Here is a 17,982-nt window from a genome sequence, read left to right as displayed (position 1 = left end):
CAGTTAGTGGGTGATGAGCAATTGAGTTGTGCATCACTTATTTCTCCTGGGTTCTGTTGCTCTTTCTCCTCTCCTTGTTATTATCATTATGTTTTGTTTCAAATGTTAAACTGTTCTTATCTCAACAGATTTACCTGTTTACCTTTTCTTTCTGATCCTCCTCCTAAGGGGATGAGGGGGAGTGAGTGAGTGAGAAATTGTGTGGGATGAAACCACAGCAGTGAGGATACACAGACACCTCCTAAAGGGATGCAGCATTGCAGGAGCACTCCCATAAAAAATGTTGGAACAAAAAGGGTGGATGAAGGAATTTTAGCTGTATCAGGCTGAATAAGAAGGTGTCCAGTGCAGGGCTATTTACTGGGATTTGTAATTACAATGAAAAATTGATTTTCTTGGCTTCTTGGTAGAGTTTTCTGAAGGGGCAGGTAATAACCAGAGCAGATGAGATGCTCTTTTCCAGGGAGATGAGATAAATCCCATCCTACAGAGGCATTCAGTGAAGCTGAGGGTTCCTATGCAAGGCTGAGCTGGTTGAGACAGCACCAGGATGCTCCTGGCCCAGCAGAACTCCTGGGCTTGTCAGAGCAGCAAAAGCTGAAGGGCTAACTCCTGGAAAAGGAGGGCAAAGCCCAGATTCTCCTGTGAACTGTCTCTAACAGATCACTCACTGAGTTGGTGTCTAAGATTAGCTCTTTCTGGCAGCTTCAGCAGATGCAGCTGCTGGGTAAATATAGACCCTTAGTGAATGGGCTATTTTCTCTCCTGGAGTTTCCAAGTCAGGAGGGCAGTGCAGAGTCACTGGGCTTTGCCATGTGAGTCACCCACTTTGACACTGGGAGGTGACTCTGTCCTCCCAGGCAGCCACAGACCTGAGCTGAGCCACCACAGGGACAGAGCCCTTGGTGTCAGCACCTCAGGGTGGTGCCACCTGTGCCAGGACACCTGTACAGAGGGAAAGAGATTAATTTAACCCTGCAGGGTTAAATGGTGGCAGAGCTGGTTTGATGGAAAAAGTAAATCTGAAATAATGGAGATGCTGAGAAACACCTATGAAAATTCCAGCAGTGACAGATGTGTCAGAGAGGGGTGTGATGAGATGTCACCAGGGCACAACACCTGCCCTTTACTCCCAGCATTGTTGGTCAGGCTCACACAAGTAAAACCAACTTGACTTCTAACCCAAAACCCACATGGCTGACAGTTTGCTGGCCACAGACTCAAGTTATGTACGAAAGCAGAGTAAAAATAAAGGAAAATACGAATCCAGCTGCAGCCCAACCTTCAGTCTGGTGATGACACCAGAGTGGCTTTCTGCTGAAGTCAAAAATGCCTGGTGTCACTCTTTTGGGGGGCAGATCCTTGTCCTCTCAGTGCTGGTGGCTGGGTGATGCCACCTGGGTGTCACCTGCAGCCCAGCAGCGCAACAGGGATGAGCAGCAGGGCCCAGAGTTATCCAACACTTATTTATTGCCTACATAAATAAGTGACATTGATCAGGGACTTCACAAATTACTTTGGCAGAGCTGAAAGCTGGCTAGGAACCCATCCTGCTTCATCCAAGCATCTCTACCCCCATTCCATAGGGGTGTGGATCCCGACCTCGCCCAACAGTGACAAAATTCAGACATAAGGCCACTGAGAGTTACTCTAAAGTGCAAGAGAGCCAGAGCTATTTTTCTGTTGCAAACCCACCTTTCCCCCAAGGCACAGTGTTTCACACACTCCCAAAGTCTAATTCTCCAAGGAGTTTCCCTCCACCACCCAGCCCCAAGTCCTGGTCCCCCATCTGGGGTTCTTCTCCTTTGATTGAATCCACCCGTGTGCTCACTCAGCCCTACAGCCGTGGGCCGTGCACACCAAAGGCAGCTGAGGAAAGGGATGGGTGGCTGGAGATGAGCAAGGGTTGGCTACAGCACATCCTGTGCCTCAGCCATGGGCAGGAATGTGAGCTTAGACCTTTGTCCCTGGCGTATAAAAAAACTGAGGTGGGGTTTGGCTTGAGTCCCAGGACACGTGTCACAGCAGGGTGGTCGTCAGCAGTCTCAGATCCAGCAGTGCAGGGCCCTAAAACCTCCAGCCCTGGGACCTGGAGTCTCCTCTGGGAGACATGGGGAGAGCCCAGTGCTGGTGGACCAAGCGTTGTGGGAGGCAGGGGGTGAAATCTCTGGGCCTGCACAATGTCAGATGGGCAGAAAAACAATGGGGATGTCTCTGGCATGTCCTGGGAGCTGCCTCAGCATCCTGCCATGCCTGGGGAGACTGTGAAACGCCCTCTGTGCCTGATGGAAAATCTTTCCTGCAGCAAGGGGGTGACCTGTGCCTTCCAGGTGACTTCTACGTGGATGAGCTACAGCAGTCAGATTGTCAGGAGGGCTTGGAGAGCCCTGGCCAGTGGCTGGAAGGGAGACGAGGCTTCAGGACAAGCCTGTGGTGCCTTCCCTACTCCACCTTTGCCTTGTCACCCTTCTCCTCCTCCTCGATGGCCAGGATGCGCTCGCGCTCCTTGATCAGCTGCACTCCGCAGTAGGTGATGAACCAGATGGACAGGGTGCTCACAGGGAAACCTAGAGCAGGGAGGGAGACATGGTCATCCAGCTGTGGCTGCTCGCCTAACCAGGCCAGTTCTTCACCAGCACAGCTGCCTCTCAGGCGGGTTTGGGAGGTCCCACAAGCTCATGGTAGCCAACGACGTTTATCGTCATAGATCCAGCCCTGCAGCTTCACCGAGAGCAGAAGGAACTCAGGACTGCGTTTTAGATGAAGCTGTGCTCGAGCCCACCAAGGCACCATGGACTGCAGCTAATGTGGGGACAGGCTGGAGGGGTTTTGAGCCCCTCTTGCCCCCAAAAGTCCTCCTTTTCCCCAAGTTCAGAAATCATGGTTGACTTTCTGCCCATTTAACCTGTCCATGTCCATTGTTGCCCACCACTGTGACCTTCTGGAAGCTTTGGACCCCACTGATGCTGAGGATCAACCCCAGCCTCGTCCTGTACTTAGAGGGGACACAGTGTCCACCCAGGAAAATACATATTTTTGTCACCTACGTCAGTGACAGAGCCCAGAGCTCTCCCTCCTCTTCGGAAGGGTCTGACGGTGTTTGCAATCACAAATCTGGTATCCACAGCAGAGGGGTGGATCCAGGGTTTGTTCCTACTAAAACAGGAGCTCTGCAATGAATAATGCAACCAGCAAAAGGCAGCGAGCTCAGCGGGCAGGCACTCCTGGCACACCGAGTGTGACATTATCCGTTCCCTACGCCAGCCCCATCCTGGAGAGCGCGGCCAGGCACCGGCTCCTGATGGCTATTTATACCCTGGGCAGCTCGAGAAGACCTCAAAACAGTGCCACAATCCACTGATAAGAAATGTACAGACTGCAGGATGAGGAATTGTACCTGCCACCTTCGGGAGGATGCAGGAACATCTGCTGGAGCTGAGGAAATGAGGCAGGATGAGTCAATCCCTTTCTCCAGCAAGGAGACTGTTTCTCAGGGAGGGACTCAGCCCTGCTTGCTGAGGTGAACGTGACCTTTGCAGAGCTCCAGGGAGGCTAAACCAGCATCAGACTGTGCCAGGAGCTGTACAAGCACAGCTGGAAGGCAGCTGGTGCCCCAGAGCACTCAGTGAGGGGTGTGGGGGGTAAGAAACCCCTGCCTGTGCCTTTTGTATGAGAATTAAGGACATTTGGAGACATCACAAGTGGCCAGGGCAGTTTGGACCCAAAAGGGTTCAAAACCCCAGTCCTCAACTCCTGTACCAATATCCCTCCACTCAAACAGGGGTCTCCCATGGGGGAAGGCTGGCAGGACCTTACCCATCACGAGGAGTCTCTTGGTCACCAGCAGTGCAAACTCCAGGCTGTTGAGGGCCAGGATGTTGTAGAGGACAATGGCCCAGAAGTTCACCGCCCCAAAAGCTGCCCTGATCCGCCGAGACATGGCCCCTGACAGCTTGGCCTGGGGAGGAGAGAGGGAAAAGGGTTTGTAAGGAAAAGGGGTGGCAGGTGCAACTCCAGCAAACTCCAGCTGGGATTCCAGAGAGGAGGCAAAAATCGGAGCAGCTTTTAGTGCCTCTGGAATGAAGAAATGAAAGGACAAGACAAAACAGCTCCGCTGCTTTAGGGACTCTGGGCTGGGTCCCATGGGTGGGGGCAATATTAGACACAGTTTCATGATAGTTGCAGAATCACAGACACATGGAATGGTTTGGGTTGGAAGGGATCTTAAGGATCATCCATTCTCCCCCTGCCATGGGTAGGGACACCTTCCACTATCCCAGGTTGCTCCAAGCCCTGTCCAACCTGGCCTTGGACACTTCCAGAGATCCAGGGGCAGCCACAGCTGCTCTGGGCACCCTGTGCCAGGACCCACCACCCTCACAAAGAGGAATTCCTTCCCACAATCCCATCTAGCCCTGCTTCTGTCAGTTTAAATCTATTACTCCTTGTCCTGTCCCTCCACATCCTTGTCACAAGTCCTTCTCCAGCTCTCTCAGATCCTCTTAAAAATGAGATGGTTGAGTCCTTCTTTCTCCACCTCTTGCCTTGGGTAAGCCACTCCTGAAGGCAGAAGAATCTGTTGTATCCCAGGATTATTATTAGCCCTACATGAAAATCACTCCTGGGTCCCGGTAAAAATACTTTCTTAGGAATTAAAAAACCAAAAACCCAATGTTGAAAACTAATGACAGCAGCAGAGTGGAACTGTCACTGGCACATAATCTCCAGGATCAGCTGCTGTGAGTGGAGCAGGGAAGGAGTTTATAGCAGCCTTCAAAGAGCACGGTGAATCCCCCAGGCCACTTAGTGCTGGGAATTGTGGTGCTGCAGGGAAGGAGATTTCACTGCCTGGGAGAGCCTTAATCTGATTAGGAGTTCAACAAGGAGAGCAAACAGGAGGGCTGCTCTCCAAAGTTTTTATTCAAAATAGGCTTTTATTTAACTAATTTAGGACCAGATTTTAAATTAGGAAAAAGAAGTAAGGAACGTGTTTCCAGGGTGGAAGTTTTTATTTTTTTTTTTTCCAGTATGTCCCTGAGACACTTTAGTCCCAGGGCACTAAGGAGTGTTTTAAAATAATTTGTTCTACCACCCAAACACTTGCTTTTAAAAGAAATTATATCAAAAACACTGAGAATGCCAATATTCTTTGCAGAACAAGAAGAACAAATTATTCCCATAAGGAAATATATGAACATTTCCCCATAGGATCGTAAGATCTGGATATTCCCCACAGAATATTCCCCATATGCATAAATGTATTCCCAAGGACAGACCTCAAATTTTGTGTCCATCTGTGGCACTTTGATGCCTCATTGGAGATGCATTTCTGCTTCTCTTGGACCTCTGTTTTCCCTCTGGAATTTCCACCACAATCTAAATTCCCTGTGAAACATCACAGGGGCAGGAGTTTGTCTGCCCTGGGTTGGTGACAAAGTGCATAAAATGAAAGGACACAGAGCACCAGGACCTTGTGCTTCCCTTGCACAGCTCAGTAGTTGATCCCAAGGATTGCCCAGGGATGTCACCATCCCTGGAAATGTTAAAAAAAATATGTGGATACGGCACTTAAGGATGTGGTTTAGTGGTGAACAGATGGTGCTGGTGCTGGGCAGACATCTGCACTTGATGATCTTTCCCAGCCTTAATGATCCCATGATTTTAAAGGCCACAGGAAAGAGCTTCAGGTCTCCATGGAGGAGTCCAGGCCATGGAGCTTCATGGCATCCTCAGGGATTCTGCTTTACAGCCCAAAATCTGACTCCTACAAGGCAATGTGAGCTCCCTCTGGTCACGGATATTTTCCAGCACCAGAACTTGTCCCCCAGCCCCCTTGGCCTCTCCCCATCCCCTCTGCAGCCCAGCTCCTCACCTCCAGCTTGGCAAAAGGCCCCAGCTGGAAGAACTTCTGCACCCAGAGCTCGAAGTTGAGGCCGAAGCAGTTGACGAGGGACCAGATGTAAACGACCTCGCAGGGCCCCAGCCACAGCGTGGTGATGGCAAAGGTGGTGATGCTGGCCACCAGCTCCTTCAGGATGTTGTCGTGGTTCTCTCCAATGTGGTCATACACGTACCTGAAAGCCAAGGAAGGTGGTTGGTGCTCCCTGTAGGCCAGGAGACCCTTCTGGAGTTTCTTTTCCTAAGCTTCTCACAGACAGGCCAGCCCAGAACATCCCAGTAAAACAGGGAGGATGTTCCGGCAATAAACTGATTTTTGCTGTGCCCCAACCACTTGTGACTTGTGTTCCTACAAACCTATAAATACTTATGGACAAAATATCCACTTTTCCCCCTCTGGCAGGTAAAACTTGGGGTCTCTCTAGAGCTGGAGGCTCTCTCAGACTTGCTGGTACTCGGGATTTTATCCTTTAATGCAGCCACCACCTCCCTCAGCAGAGGTTTGCTGGTGTGAACTCATGGATGAAGGTGAAGGGCTGAGGAAGATGCAGATGGAGCACCAGTATTCAGTTCCTGTTTCTCTGGAGAAATAAAGCTGGCTTTTCCTCCTGTGAGGAAAAAGTCTGGCTAAACCCACCAGACTTTAAGGGATTTTGGGACAGCACTTTTATTCCCAGCTTTGGAGGAAGGGGCTGTTGCTTTTTGTGTAATTAATTCAACGGGTTTGGGGCTAAACAGAGCAAATAGTGAGATTTATCCAGAAGAGAGGACAGCCCAGCTTTGGGATAAACAGCATGTGGTGCTTCATTGCCCTGGGATGGAAGGGAAGACCCTGAACCAGACTAGAGGTGGTCGACTGGACACTTACTTGCACAGCCAGTCATTAATCCCTCTGTCAAAATGCCTAAAATAAGATGAAAAGAACATGTTAAAACACACAATGACAATAAAAACCTGCTGAAACAGAAAACACCCAATCCCCTGGCGAGGCATGTCTTGCTCACAGAAGTTCTCCAGGCTCCTTCCTTGGACAGATGCCACTAGAGACATGGTTCAACTTTTCTTCTCATCTATTTCTCCCCACCTAAGAATATTTCCCTGGGTTCTGGCCAGGTCTAGACTATAATTTCAGGTGGTCTCCAACTCACAGACCAGCTGCCCAGGACAGCCCAGGTGTCCCCCAGCTCCATGTGGGTCCTGTCCAGCTCAAACTCTCCTCGTTCACGCTCACTGGGAACTCACGTTTCGGCAAAGATGTAGAGCATGGTGATGCACTTTGGGGGCTGGGGTGGGTCCAGGTGGTCCAGTCTGGCGATGGTGTTGATGACCCCAAACATGACAGCAGCTTTCACCCAGTCATACACCAGATTGGAGTAGGCCAGGCCAGCTGGAGCAAAAATGGGAGTCAAACAGGGAAAAAGGAACATGGAATGCATCAGGATTTCTGCAGAGGAAATATTTTAAAACTAAGTTTTTTAGGAGGCTTGAACCAAAGGACAGTTTCTTCTCAGGGTATTAGGGAGAAAACTGCTTATTGGTCTTAGTAGTTCAAGAAATTTTGTTTATACAGTCATTTATTTAATCTTTGTGCCTTTCTTCTGAGGCTTGTTAAGCTGTGATGAACCCATCACAGTTCTCAGGTCTGGCCACCGAGGTTTTATTGGCACCTCCATCAAAATTCCCCCCACCCCAGCTCCCTCTGGCCACAAATGTAACATCCGTGCTACAGCAGAACCTCTGACTTAACGAGGTGTCTGTCTATGGCAAACAAGCCCTGCAGGGACAGCTCTAAAGATTTCAAATGCCTGTGCCAAGGGCAGCTAAAATGTCCGGGTCTTGGTGGGATCCAGCTCCCAGATTAAGGGATGCTCCCACCATGGGCCAGGCAGGTGTGGTCAGTACGGTCAGAGGAGCTCAGCTCCCTCTGGAGTAACACGGGATCCGTCTATCCAGGGCTCCTGGGACACCCTAAATCCATGTTAGTGACACTCCAGCTGCATTAGGATTTTATCCTGGACTCGAGCTGCCACTCTGGAGAGACAGGAGGCTCCTTCAGCCCCTGCTGGGTGGTGGTGTTTGAAGTGCTGCCATCAGATGTGGATGTGATCATCTGGAATCCTCCATCCAGCTGCCAGCTCAAGGCCAGAGCTGCTTCCATCACTTATCCTGGGAATTTGCCTTTTGGAGGTCTCTAGTGCAGCCATGCTTGGAGAACACCCAACTTTAGGTAGAGATTACATTGCCCTGGACATTGTCCATTTAAGTGTTGAATATGCCTCTTTTGGGACAATCCAGAACCTCCCTGGGCACCTCTCCCAGTGTCTGTGGACAGCTTTCCTTGCATGCAATCAGACCTTGCATTGCTGCATGTGGTTTGCTGTGTCATGCTGATTTTTCAGAGGTGCTGAGCTCCCTTCCAGTCCAAAGGTAAAAATATCTTGGTGCTCAGCTTCCTAAACCCCAAACTAAACAATTTACACTGTGAAAAGCACCAGACCAGCACCACGTGCTTTCCAGGGCTGCCCAAGCCCAGCTCTGAGTGGCCAGCAGGAGGATGAGGGGTTTTTACTCAAACCTGTCCAACACAGGCATCCCCAAAGCCTCTCAAGGGGGGTGGATGGAGATCTGGATCACTCACCACTGCCTTGGAGACGAGTACAGGGGTGAACGTGCCCAAGCACGGCCACTCACCCAAGGACCAGTCCGAGAGGCGGTTCACGAACTTCAGGTCGGAAGGGAGGGTGAGGATGTAGAAGAAGTGGAAGAAGATGTCCACAGCCACGATGGCCCCCACGTGGAGCAGGGCATTGACACGGATGTTCTTCATCTCGTCATCCTTGCGCCGCAGCTCTCGGGTGCTCACCTGCAGGAAGGGACAAACGGACAGGGCTGAGCCCAGGGACAGGATGGGCATTGTTCCTCCATTCAGAAGGATGGTCAAGGTCCAAATAGGGATTGATTCATCATTCTCCTTTAGAAATCACAACAGGGACTGTGTGGCCCAAATTTCCATGGATTAAGGGAGACCTGAAGGCTGGCCCAGGTGAGCACATCCACAAGGAGCAGGACATGTCCCACCACAGCAGTGCTGAGGACAGCAAGGATGCCCCTATTGCATCATCCTGCTGTTCCCAGGGGTTTCCCAGAAGAGCAGGCATGTGGTCAGACGAAGCTCTGGCTGTACTCAGGGCCTCCAGGTGGGGTGAAATCCACTCTGACCAGGAAGCTCCCAGGGTTTCATGTTCTTCTGCAGCAATGTGCTCAGAAAATCAACCTTGCTTAAGGACAATTCCTTCCAAAAGACACTGATGCTTGCACCCATCACATCTCCAGGATGGATCCTGGGGCTGGAATCCCAACCTCACAGCTCTGCCAGGGCCTGGTGCATTTTTGTCCAGGGTTATCTGTGAGGAGGAGGAGGACTGGTGATGTCTGAGGCTTCTGCTGCAGACTTCAGTAAACGAGAGGGAGACTTGCTCAAGGGGCCATCCTGAATCAGTGAGACCTGATTGATGGGGATTTCATCTCTGCTGTATCTTGCAGGAACAGGGGTTGGGGTTTGCCCCCAGGAGCTGTCACCTCTCTGGTTGTTGTCATATATACATCACCAGAGTGAGCTCTCAGGATTACACGGGGCAGAGCAATGTCCTTGCTTCCCTGCATTGCCGTAAAATTGCTGCTGTATTCAAAATCCTCTTATGGTTATTACTTCCCCTTTATTCCCTGTGAGAGGTGGGAGCGTTCCCTGCATAATCCACAGGCTGCTGCTCCAGCCCTGATGTCAAATCCAGATGATTCCTGAGAATTAAAGCCTTTGCCAGATTTTTTTTGTGTCTGTTAAGTACCAGGTGCTTTGAGGATACAAAGAGGTCGCTGGACCCTGAGCAGAGGGAGGACAGAGTCTGGCATGGAGATGTGTGGGAGGGCATGGAAACCTCCTTCCATGGAATCACAGGATGGTTTAGGCTGGAAAAATCCACAGAGATCATTGAGTCCAACCATTAACCCAGCACTGCCAAGCCCATCACTAAACCCTGTCCCCAAGTGCCACATCTACACATCTCTGAAATACCTCCAGGGATGGTGACTCTGCCACTGCCCTGGACAGCCTGCTCCAATGCTTAACAACCATTTCCTTGAAGAAATTATTCCTAATATCCTCTATAAACCTCCCCTGGTGCAACTTCACATTGTTTCCTCTCCTCCTCACATCTGTGTGTTGTGCCAGCAGTTGGCCACAGTCCCCTTGGGATCAGGGCTGTGTCCTCCCCACTCCCAACCCTACAGAAGGGGATTTGTTCCCTTGATCTCAGTAAGAAAGATGTTTCTCCACCCAAATTTGTCTGGCCAAGCCGTGGTACAGATGAGTTCCCATCTCACACAGGGATGGAAGAGCTCCACCAGCATGTAGGACCAGTAGGATCCAAAGGGACAGATCTGATCTCTAACTGGGCCATTCATGCCACCCTGGGAATGGTTTCTATTCCCTGGGGAAGGGTTCTATCTGCCTCCTGCCCTGATTGCTCTTGGGCAATGAAGAATTCACCTCTGCAGCCAGCCGCAGCTCCTGCAGTGCAGGGGGGATGTAGCCAGGAGATGGCAGTGGTGGCCAGGCCAAGCCAGGACCCCTGGCAGGGGAAAGGGGTTGGGGACTTAATCCTTGTGCCTCTGGGGTGAGCATCTGAAGCAGCAGAGAGGGAACTGCTCATTAAGTGGCTTCTGACATCCTGGTTTGGGGCTGTGCAAAGGAAATAAAACCCCACTGGGACACAGCTGTGCAGGAGCAGGGGGAGTTCAGGTGTTGGGGACATGAGGAGTTTCCTGTCCCCATTTATAGGTACCTGTCTGCATCCCTGATGGGCACACCAGAGCTGACCTTATGATCTTCAAATCTAATGCTCTGAAAATCGTATTTAATATACCCAGTGAGACCCAAGGACTCTTGTTCCTTTTAAGAGGCGTCAAGAAGTTGTTAATTCCACAGGTGAGGAGCAGGACTGGGACCATGGCTCATCCTGGAGGAAACATCCCAGTGCAGACCCTTTCTTAGGCAACCAGAACAAGCCCCACCTGTGAGAGAAGGTGCTGGACTGGTGGGTCTTTGGTCTTCTCCTCACCATGAGGCTCTGCCTGCCCTCTCCCCTGCTCTGGGCTGGTTTTTCTTCTGAATTCACAAATGTTTTTCCAAATCATTCTTGTACCCAGTCATCAGTTTGGGTCCAAAAACTCAAGTGTAGCTGTTCTTCTGCAGAAGGAACTGGGGGTGGTGGTGGGAACCCTCCACAGCATCACCGCTGACCAAACACCTCCCTTTGCCAGCACCACCAGCTTGCTTTGGTGGCCGAGGCTGATCCTTGGTGCAGAAGGAGGTTGAGGTGGGAAGAGTGAGGGGGGACACAGCACTGCTGGTTTCCTTGATCTTGGAACAGCTCCAGAGGCCCCAGCCCAGGCTTCTGTTGGTGTTTTCCAGTTCTGTTTGGAGTCTGCTCGCCCAAAAGCTCCCTTGGTTGTGTGGAACAGGCAAAGACTTGGGGAATTGGGGTATTTTATGGAGCCCCTGATTGCTGGAACTCAGCCTTCCACTCCATCTTATTTATTTCCTGAGAAATAACTTGATCTAAAGACACACAATCCATCCCTGGAAACTCCTGGTGAAGCAGCTGGATAAAAATGGGAGTCAGGAATGTCCTTGATGTCACAGCATGAAGAGATCCCAGGGGTGGGCACCACGTGTGTGGCCCTCACCATGGAGGTGCTGGGGTGACAACACAAGGAAACTGAGGCACTGAGCAGTGCAGATGCCCAGGGAGCAAGGACATCACAGCAAGATCTTTCATTGTGAATTGGTCAGTGAAAATGGCCAAAAAAAACAACAAAAAGGAAGGTTAAAAATCCATCAGTTTATGCCCTTCCCCACAAAAATGCACAGCCACAGACTAGAGGTGGCAGCAATAAGTTCTACAACCATCTGCATCTTCCCTGTGACAAAATTTGGGGTTTTTTGTAGACATTAACCCCAAGCAAATAGATTTTGGGGTGAAATCCTGCTCCAGTCTGGCCTCAGGATCACTCACCTGGGCATGGAACTGGTCAAAGGTCATGACAGGCCCAAAGAAGAAGAATGGGAGGTAGAAGTTGTACTTGAGGAGGTCGAAGATGGAGTAGATGCCCTCTTCCTTCTCAGAGCTCTCGAGGGCGAAGCTCATGCAGCGCATGATGGTGAAGGTGCATCCTCCGTAGAAAAGGACATCTTGGAGATCAAAAGCTCCCGTTACAAACCCGCTCTGGACAAGAAACAGAGAGTTACCACCAGGAATGTGGAGTCACTTCTGTGCTGCCTTGCTTTGTGGGGGACACCACTCCTGGGGCAGCAGAGAATGGTTTGGGTTGGGGGGACCAGTGACAGCCCCTGCCATGGGCAGGGACACCTCCCACCATCCCAGACTGCTCCAAGCCCTGTCCAACCTGGCCTCAGACACCTCCAGGGATCCAGGGCCAGCCACAGCTGGCCACCCTGTGCCTGCCCACCCTCACAGTAAGGAATTGTTTCCTAACATCTCCTCTAACCCTGACCTCTGCCAGCTGAGTTTTTCAGTTCAAGGAAAACTTCTAATTAAGCTCTGACACCAATTGTCTCTGAAGTTAATGAGCTGAAAAGAGAAAACTGGGGCTTGATTTCCCAGCTGGCTCCTGTAGCTCAGGGCAGTCAGGAAGTGGTAGATCCTCTTGGCCCATGTCACCAAGCAGCTGTTTGTCACACAGGCTTAGGTCTGGGGTGGTGATGCCACCCTGTCACAGGTGTCCCCAGGGAGGGAAGCATGGCCAGCACAGGGGTTAGGGAGAGGAGCAGAACATGTCTTTGGAGGCAGGGAGAGGAAACACTCTTCTGCTGAGGGACTGAATCTCTTGATAAGGTCCTGCCTGGGCTTCACCCACCTGTGAGATAAAGTCTTAACTGGGCTGTGACCTAAGAGATGGGCATCACTGAATCCATCCCAGCTCTGTGTTACAGCTGAGGAAACTGAGGCACAGGGCAGCAACAGGCTGACAAATTGCTGCCTGGGCAGCAAGAAGGACTCAGATGTCCTTTATTCTGGAACAGCATGAAGCCACCAAAACATGACCTAAGCACTGTGGGACTATTCCCAAGCTCGACAGTCCCTTCCCTCTAAAATGCTGTGAGAGCTCTGATGCAGCCAGGAGAAATGGCCAGGGCCTGGGGCTGCCCCAGGAGCCCTCCCTGGGGATAACCCCGAGGAGAGGGACACCGGTGGCCTGGAAATGGGGCAGACACGTGGCCAGGACAGCACTCACCTGCCACGAGCCGAAGGGCTCCACCTTGAAGGAGGCAAGGCAGCAGAGCCCAGCCACGTAGCACAGCCACTTCTGCTTGGCCAGGGCCACCGAGTAGAGGACCAGGCAGTGGGAGAGGATGATCATCAGGTAGACCAGCCCCATGCTGCCCAGCACAGCCAGGATCCCGTAGATCATGTACATCACAGCCCGGTGCTGGGGAGAGAGCGGCTGTGGTCAGTGTGCTGAAAGCCCCAGCCCCAGAACATCCCCCAGAACCCTTTCCACAGACCCCAGGCCACCCCTGGTGCTCTCAGATCCATTCCAGCACATCCCTGCTCACCTGTGGCACAGTCATGGAGCAGATCTTGCCAAAGAGGACGTGTCCAGAGAGGGCGAAGATGATGATGTTCCTGAACGAGGTGAACCACATCACCCACTCGAAATCAGCCACGTCCTGCAGGAGCAGCACCAGGCACTTCACTGCCCCCAAACCCACAACTTGTAAAAGTTTTTCTTCCCATTTTCCACCCAAGGGCTCCCGAGCACTTCAAAGCCCCAGGAGGGATGTTCAGAGCATCCACAGCCCCGCAGGGCTGGTATTTTCCCCACTACTTTAGGGAGAAAAAATTGAGTCATGTGGACTTTGCAAAAGTGTATCAGTAGCAAAAAAACCCAGGTCTGTTTCTCCACTGACCAGGTCGTCTGTAGCTGGAAAAGCCCAAGCCCTTCCTCACTCACCATCTTCCTGCCGAAGTAGTGCCAGCCTGGCTTTATTCCATCCCGAAAGGCCTTTCTGTTCATGCTGTCTGCAAAATAACCAGAGTTACGGGAGAAAAAGAGCTCTGGGAAACGGGATCCGGGTTCAAGCCAGGCCCAGAACCTTCAATGTTGTGATAACGAGCCATCAGGGCTCAAACACCCCATTCCCAAAAGAGCCTGATTGCCATGGACAACCAAAAGAGTCAGTGACAGCAGGTTTCTGCAGGAATTTTTAGCAAAGCCTCATTACACGTTCCCTGGCTGATCCCATAAATTTCAGGTTTGTTGCCTTCCAAATAAAACCAAACACACACAAAAAAAACCAACCCAACAAAAAACCACCAAACCAACCAACAAAAAACCCCAAACCAAAACAAACAAAAAACCCCAAAAACAAACAAACAAAATAAACAACCAGCCCTGTGTAGGCAGGGTGGTGGTGGCTGCCTGCTGTGGCTGCGACATCCCACAGCCTCTTGCCCTGAGCAGTGGAAATAAGGACAGAGGCAAAAAGGCAAAAATCCCTTTAAAAAGGATTTCCAAGCTGTTCTCAGCGAAAGTCAAAGCCGGGGATCCGCTGCTGGTACCCACAGCTGTAAAAGCAGGCTCCTGACACCCCCTCCCAGGGGACGCGGTGGGAGCGTTACCTCTGGATGCCTGGAAGATGCCACTGCCGCTGTAGAGCACAGCACAGGTCACCACCAGAGCATAAAAGCCCAGCTCGTAGCTGGGGAGCATCGCTTTAACCCCCATGCTGGGAGGTCTCAGCCCCGGCCGCCACCAGGGAGGGATCCACACCTGGGAAAGAAAAGAGGGAGGAAAACCGGGGATGGGAGCTCACCTGGCTTCCTACCCCTTAAACACCCTAAATTCCTCCTGCTACTCCCCAGATCTGCTCTGTGGGCTTCCTCAAAGGCTGAAAGGAAGGAGAAGAGGGTCACACCTGGGGCAGAGCCCCGGGTACAGCTCAGGTGCAAAAAGGTTCCTGTAAACCCCACCCGGGAGCCAGGATTTGGGGCCAGGTGCTCCTGAAGAGGGGCTCTTCCCATCTCTCCCGAAGTTCAGAGCTGCTCTAGGATGCCAGCTGTCCAGGATGGGGTTCCTCCAGAGTGTCTCTGATGTCCCCACCTCTAATTCCTAGCTGGATCCGTGGAGAGGATCCAGGACAGAGCACGGAGACACCACTGGTGGAGGGGACGTGATGGGTTTCCCCGCTCACCTTCTGCTGGGCAACCTCTGGCTCTCGGGGGGCTCCCAAAGCCCGTGATCCCAAATTTCCCCTGCCAGGAGCCTTTAGGACCCCGCAGACACAGCTGAGCTCCCCCGGCGGCATCAGCAGCGCTCGGGGGATGGCGACACCCAGCCCCGCAATTAGCCTTGGGCTAATTACTGCCGCCGAGGCTAATTAACCTCGGAGCAACGTGCCCTGCTGCTCCGACTGTGTGTCCGGCAGCCAAAACTCGGCTCAGGGATGGAGCAGGGGGGATGTGGGGGACAGGGACCCCCCGTCCGCCACCATCCCTGGGAGCGCTGGAGGGATTAAGGCTTAAAAGGCACCGCGGTCACTTCTTTGCTCTGGTATCCGCCTTGCAAAGCTTCTGCGGTTATTAAAATAACTCCACATAAAAATTAAAATAATATTAAAATAATTGTTTTCATTTGAAACGTTTATTTTTTGTTCGGTCACCGAGGTTTTTAAGCGGGGGGGTGGAGGAGGTCCTTGGCAGCGGTGCGGGGTGAGCCCATCTCCCCCCGGCGTGGACCAAACGCGTTAGCGGGGGAAATGTGGGGTTCATCCCGGGGGAAATGTGGGGTTCATCCCGGGGGAAATGTGGGGTTCATCCCGGGGGAAATGCCGGGTTCATCCCGGGGGAAATGCCGGGTTCATCCCGAGGGAATTTCGGGGGTCGCCCCGCGGTCACTCCCGGTGCGGGGCCGCTGCGGGCGGGCGCTGCCACCGCGCTGCGGAGCCCCTGCGGCGGGAGGGAGGGCACGGAGCTGCCGTTAAAAAAGCTTTTATTTTTTTCCTTTCCACTCTTTCCAAAGCTTCTTGTTCTTTTTTTATTCTTTTTTAATTTTTTATTTTTTATGTTTTTTGGTTTGTTTTTTTTTTGTCGAGGGAGCTGGCGAGGCCGCCCCGCAAAGCAGCCGGCGGCAGGCGGTGACCAGCCCTGCGGGCGCCGAGGGGGCTGGCGGGGACCCCTCGGACAATTTTAACTCCTGATCGCTCCCGGGCTGCCCAGTGAGTCTGGGGGAGTCCCAGCAGAGCCCCCCGCAGTTCCGAGTGGCCCCGGAGCAGCAGCATCCTCATCATCCTCATCCCCCCCCGCTCCCCTCTCCGGACCCCGGCCGGGCGCTGGGGACGGGCAGAGGTGACAGAAAGCCCCGGAGGTGCGGGAGCAGAGTGACAGCACCCGCAGCGTGGCCCCCCAGCCCCCATCGCTCCCCGCTACTGACCTTGAGCCCCGGGGCCGCGGGGGGAGGCGGGCGAGGGATCCAGCGTCGGGCACCGCGATGGGGGCAGGAGGGGGGAAAAGGAGAGGGGGCAACTACCGAGGGTTTGGGGGGCCGCTGGTTCGCCCTACAGCATCTCTCAGCCCGGCTTGGGGCGGGGGGGGCGGGGGTATTTTTGGGCTGCCGTCCCCCACCTTGCCCCTGGAGGAAGTTTGGCTGGGAGTGGAGCGGAGCAGGCGGGAGGTATTTTTATTTTAGAGCAGCACTGCAGAGGGGGGTGGCTCGGGAGCTGTCTGTCACGGCAGCTGCTGAGAGGACCCGTGCTGGCTGCCAAAGCTCACCCCGAGCCAGGGGAGCCGGCCCTGGGAGCCCCCCCGGGCACGGCAGCCCCAGGCAGGCACCGGCTCCCTCCCAGGTGCCATTTGGGTCCCCGCTTTCAGCCCTGCAAGGGAGGGGGTTTCCCCCCCATTAACTTGTTCCAAAGGTAGATATCATTGCGTGGGGATGGGGAAACTGAGGCACGGAGCCAAAAGGAAGTGTCATTCTTACTCAGCTTGGGCAGTGTTTAAATCTAAGCGAGGCTCGGAGGCTGCAGCATCTCCTGCTCCCAGGTAAGAAGTGTCAGGACAAGAGGAAACGGCCCCGAGATGTGCCAGGGGAGATTGAAGTTGGATATCGTTGAAAATCTCTTCAGTGAAAGTGTTGTCAGGCACTGGAACAGGCTGTGCAGGGAGGTGGTGGAATCACCGTTCCTGAAGCGTTCCAAAAATCACGTCGATGTGGCACTTTGGGGAGATGGTTTAGTGCTGGCTTTGGCAGTGCTGGGTTAGCACTTGGATTTGATGATCTCACACTTCTTTTTCAACCTTAATGAGCCTGGCATCTCTACAAAACACCTTTGGGGTCTCCCTCCCGGCTTCCAGCACCCTTGGCAGGGGACAGGAAGGAGCAGGGTCGTGGCCTCTGTTATTTCAGGGTGGGCAAACACAGCTCAGCCAAGAGGGAAAGCCAGCACAGCCTCAGGGTCAGGCCTGTGCCCACATCTGACATCTGTGAGATTTGGGCACAGCTCACCCCGGGCCCGGCTCCCCGAGCATCTCTGCGCTGCCTCAGGGGTCAGCACAGAGAAACAAGGCAGAGAACCCTGGATCTTATAAATCCCTCCCCAGTGTGTTTGTTTCGGGGTGAAATTCAGTGTTCTGGGCTCTGCAGGGAGGATCTGCAGCTCTCAGATCAGCCCAGCTCTGCTGTTGCACTGGCTGTGAGCAAAAAAGGCTTTTTAACTTCATTTTTCATCTGGTGCCGGCAGAGAGAGGCTCTCCCCAGCCAGGGCTGTGTGGTGACGCTTCCAGCACCAAACGAGGCGCTTGAACCCACAGAGCCCTGGCAGGATTCAGCCCCTTGGATGGCCCAGAGCTCCAGCCTGGCTCCTGATGCTGCTCCATCCCTGCCCAGGGAATCACAGACCCCGCCGTGATGGACTGGCTGCTCAGAGGGAATCGAGAGATCGGTGCAAATAAGCACAGGACACTGCAATTCCTCACAGTTCCTCTCAATTCCTCACAATTCCTCACA

The 17,982-nt window shown here is 52.8% G+C and overlaps 1 protein-coding gene across 2 annotated transcripts; it reads right to left on the bottom strand.

Annotated features, from left to right (window-relative positions):
* Nucleotides 1–1,446: 1,446 nt before the first annotated feature.
* Nucleotides 1,447–16,601, bottom strand: HHATL (hedgehog acyltransferase like). 2 transcript variants are annotated; one of them, XM_015651072.3, is made up of 12 exons: nt 16,411–16,601; nt 14,601–14,751; nt 13,933–14,000; nt 13,535–13,648; nt 13,213–13,407; nt 11,973–12,182; nt 8,590–8,761; nt 7,141–7,285; nt 6,767–6,802; nt 5,873–6,074; nt 3,817–3,958; nt 1,447–2,567 (listed from the first exon to the last, which is right to left on the bottom strand). In XM_015651072.3, the coding sequence occupies exons 2-12, from the start codon at nt 14,704–14,706 to the stop codon at nt 2,443–2,445; spliced, it is 1,515 nt and encodes a 504-aa protein (XP_015506558.1). In that variant the 5' UTR covers nt 14,707–14,751; nt 16,411–16,601; the 3' UTR covers nt 1,447–2,442. The 2 variants fall into 2 exon arrangements, with proteins under 2 accessions (XP_015506558.1, XP_033375890.1); XM_033519999.1 differs by lacking the exons at nt 14,601–14,751; nt 16,411–16,601 and adding an exon at nt 14,795–15,017.
* Between the last annotated feature and the right edge of the window lie 1,381 nt (nt 16,602–17,982).

Source organism: Parus major, chromosome 2 (genome assembly GCF_001522545.3).
Source record: "Parus major isolate Abel chromosome 2, Parus_major1.1, whole genome shotgun sequence".
Classification (NCBI taxonomy): domain Eukaryota; kingdom Metazoa; phylum Chordata; class Aves; order Passeriformes; family Paridae; genus Parus; species Parus major.
Note: the sequence above shows the minus strand (reverse complement) of the source record. Positions and strands in the feature narration are given on the sequence as shown.